We start from the raw sequence: 2,945 nt of genomic DNA, 5'->3' as shown, positions 1-2,945 counted from the left end.
TGCCCCCCCCCCCCCTCCTCAGGCTGGTACAACAATTCCTTTTGCAGCCCTTTTCCAGGAGCCCCTAAACTCCGCTGGAGGTGTTTGGGGCGGGTTCTGGGGGTGCAGATTTCACCCGTTAGGGTGGCACCGGGGTCTTGCCGCAGCCGAAACCTCAGTGAGAAGGGTGCCAACCACCAGCTCGCCGGCCCCAAAGCCTTCTCCAACCCAGAGAACCCCCAGAGCCAAGGCGTTTCCCAGCAGAGGCCGGACCCTGTTACAGGTTGACTTTCCAGTTGCCCATGGGAGAGGCCACCAAATCCAGGTCCCCATCCAGCCCCAGGAGGAGGAGGAGGATCCTCTGGAGCAGGGCACAGCGCCTCGCTCCTCTCCTCCTCCAGCCACTTGCCCACCTCGCTCGGTCGCCCGGGGTGTGTCGGGCAGCCCGGTGGGGGACCCCCCAGTTGATGGGGGTGACGGGACCGAGGAGGGGTACTCGGAAAAAGTTGGGAGGCCGGGAAGCGGGGCCGGCTGGGAGGCGGCGCAGGCCAATGGGAAGCGCAGAGCATGATGTCACCGCGCTCATCACAGCATGGCTCTGGCTAACAAAGAGAACAATGAGGCTGCCCAGCTCCCCGCTTCCCCCAGGATAAAAAAGGCCCCCATCGACCCCCCCACAAGCCTGCAGCCCCCTGTCCGAGGGGGGGGGGAGAACAAGGCTGGGGGTGCCAAAGCCCTGGGTGGCAAAACCCCCCCAGAGGTCAGGCTCCCTACGAGCCCAACCATCAGGATCCCAGCGGGCACCGGCAGCTCCCTTCCGCTTTATTTTTTGTGTATATATAGCCGGGGACGCGGCTTCGCGACGGACACAGGGCCCGGCAGCTCGGCGGGGTTTGGGGATGGCGGCTTTATTAGTCCCTGTAACCCTGCCGTGATTTGGGCCCAAACCGGGACAAAGCCCAGCCGTGCCGGCAGCCCCGACCCTGGGGAGCAGGAGACAGCAGGGAGGGCTTGGATGGACGTGGCTCTTCCCAGGAGGATGCTGTGCCCATCCCGGTACCGGGGAAGGATGCTGTGGTCCCTACCTGTCCTTTGGGGTCTATCAGCAGCAGCTCTCTCCTCCCTCAACAACCCAGACCCCTTTTCCCAGGTGTGCGCGGGCGGGATGGGGGCTGCTGAGAGGAGGTTTTGGGTGAAGGTCGCTGTGGTCAGATTTTTGGCTTGTGTGCCCCAAGTCCACACCGGAGCAGCCTGGCCGCCTGCTTCGAGCAGTGTCTCAGGGCAAGTCAGGCACTTATCATCCCTTCCCTGGTGGTGTCCCTGACGCTCTTCAGGAAGGTGAAGATGTGGGACCCGCCGGTGCCTTTGGTCTCCAGCGCAGTCGGGGGCTTCCCCGCGGAGGGACCGGCCCCGTGGCTCGGCTCTGCCCGCCCGGCCTTGGCTTTGGCTGCCGCGACGCTGATGTACTTGGTGACGATGGTGATGTGGTAGGACCTGAGTTCTGCCAGCGCAGACACGCACTGGTTGAAGGCCGCACGGAGCCGCGCGTCGCCCGAGGAGAGAAGGTGCTGCTTGAGGGAGGGGGCACGGCCGATCTCCTCCACAAAGGCTCTGTGGGGTGGGGGCATGTAGTCCCTCATCCTGTGCAGGAAGGCGGCTGCAAGACACCAGCAAAGGAAGAAATAAGTTGGGGGGGAGTGGGTTAAAGCAGCCTAAAGCTCTCAGAGACAGAGCACTGGTCAGCAGGGACCATGGCGCTGGGTGGTACCATCAGCCTGAGCAGCCTCCTGCCTCCCCTCTGCTGTCTCCTGCCTCTGATTAATTGGGAGAGAAAACCCATATTAGGGCAATGCTCTGAAAGGGTTGGTCTTAACCCTAAAAGGCAGGTTTTAGCCCTTGCTCTCAGTCTTTTGGTTTCAGCTGTTTGGGTTTTGGTTGGGTTTTTTTTGCTAATTTCTGATAAATGCACGCTGTTGTGGGCCAGCCTGAGGTGAAGCTGTGGGAGGGGGTGAGCCAAGTCACTGGCAGGACGCTGGGGCACTCTGGTCCCATCTATAACCTCAGTAAAAAGTTGACATGCAAAAAGCAAAGTCTGTTCTTCTGGGAATTTATAGTGCTGAGGAAGTGCCTGCCAGAGCCTCGTTTATGGACTTCCTCCCTAACGAACTGGGCAGAGCCTCCTCCCGGCCGGGCTCCAGGAGGGCTCTGTGAGGGGCAGACGGGCACGTGTCCCATGGACGGGATCCGTGGGGATCACTCTGGCTCAATTCTTCCCTCGCCCCTCATTTGCTTGGGAAAAAGGAAAAGCATGTGACGTACTGCTGTCCTTGCTGTGCCGAATGCCCAGGAGCTCGTCGAACGCGTGGAGGACGGTGCTCTGCGCCGCGCTCCCTCCCGAGAACGCCATGGGCTCCTCGGAGACCCCCTCGTACACCAGCCCCTGCGGCATGGCCGGGTTGTCCTTCCAGCTGGGGGGAGAGACACAGCGGTCAGGGGGTGGTTGGTAGCAGGGGGGCTGTGAGGAGGGACCCTCTGGGCTGGCAACACTGAGTGAGACCTTCCTGACCCGGCCCATGGATCTCCTCCTCGCTCAGCCCTGTCAGCTGCCCTCAAATGAGAGATAAAACTTGGAAATCAAACACTGCGTTGAGGTGCAGGACAAGGGTGGAGGGAGAAATCCTGAATTCTCCTTTGCCAACGAGCTGGGGGGGTTCTGTGGGATTGGGGGAGCTCCCCACGGCACCTCCATCCCCAGCTGGGTCCTGGCTCGTGGTGGTTTGCACCCACAGCTTCGGGTGTGAGAGAGGGGATGGGTCCCTTGTCTGGGAAAAGCAATACAGCAGCATCTAATGTACTAATTCCTTGAAATCCTGGTGGCCATTAGGAGAAATCAGGTTGCCTCCATGGCAGATAGAGTTGCCCAAACGCTTTCCTGACCCCTTGCATTTTACACTTTGGATTTTTGT

General features: G+C 60.7%; 1 protein-coding gene across 1 annotated transcript; it reads right to left on the bottom strand.

The window, feature by feature from the left end:
• Positions 1–850: 850 nt before the first annotated feature.
• LOC106892104 (indoleamine 2,3-dioxygenase 2-like) lies at positions 851–2,454 on the bottom strand. Its single transcript, XM_014949021.1, has 2 exons — positions 2,299–2,454; positions 851–1,636 (listed from the first exon to the last, which is right to left on the bottom strand). The coding sequence occupies exons 1-2, from the start codon at positions 2,426–2,428 to the stop codon at positions 1,266–1,268; spliced, it is 501 nt and encodes a 166-aa protein (XP_014804507.1). The 5' UTR covers positions 2,429–2,454; the 3' UTR covers positions 851–1,265.
• Between the last annotated feature and the right edge of the window lie 491 nt (positions 2,455–2,945).

This window comes from Calidris pugnax, unplaced genomic scaffold (assembly GCF_001431845.1).
Source record: "Calidris pugnax isolate Ruff unplaced genomic scaffold, ASM143184v1 scaffold170, whole genome shotgun sequence".
Lineage (NCBI taxonomy): Eukaryota > Metazoa > Chordata > Aves > Charadriiformes > Scolopacidae > Calidris > Calidris pugnax.
The sequence above is the reverse complement of the archived record's forward strand: the minus strand, read 5'-3'. Positions and strand labels throughout refer to the sequence as shown.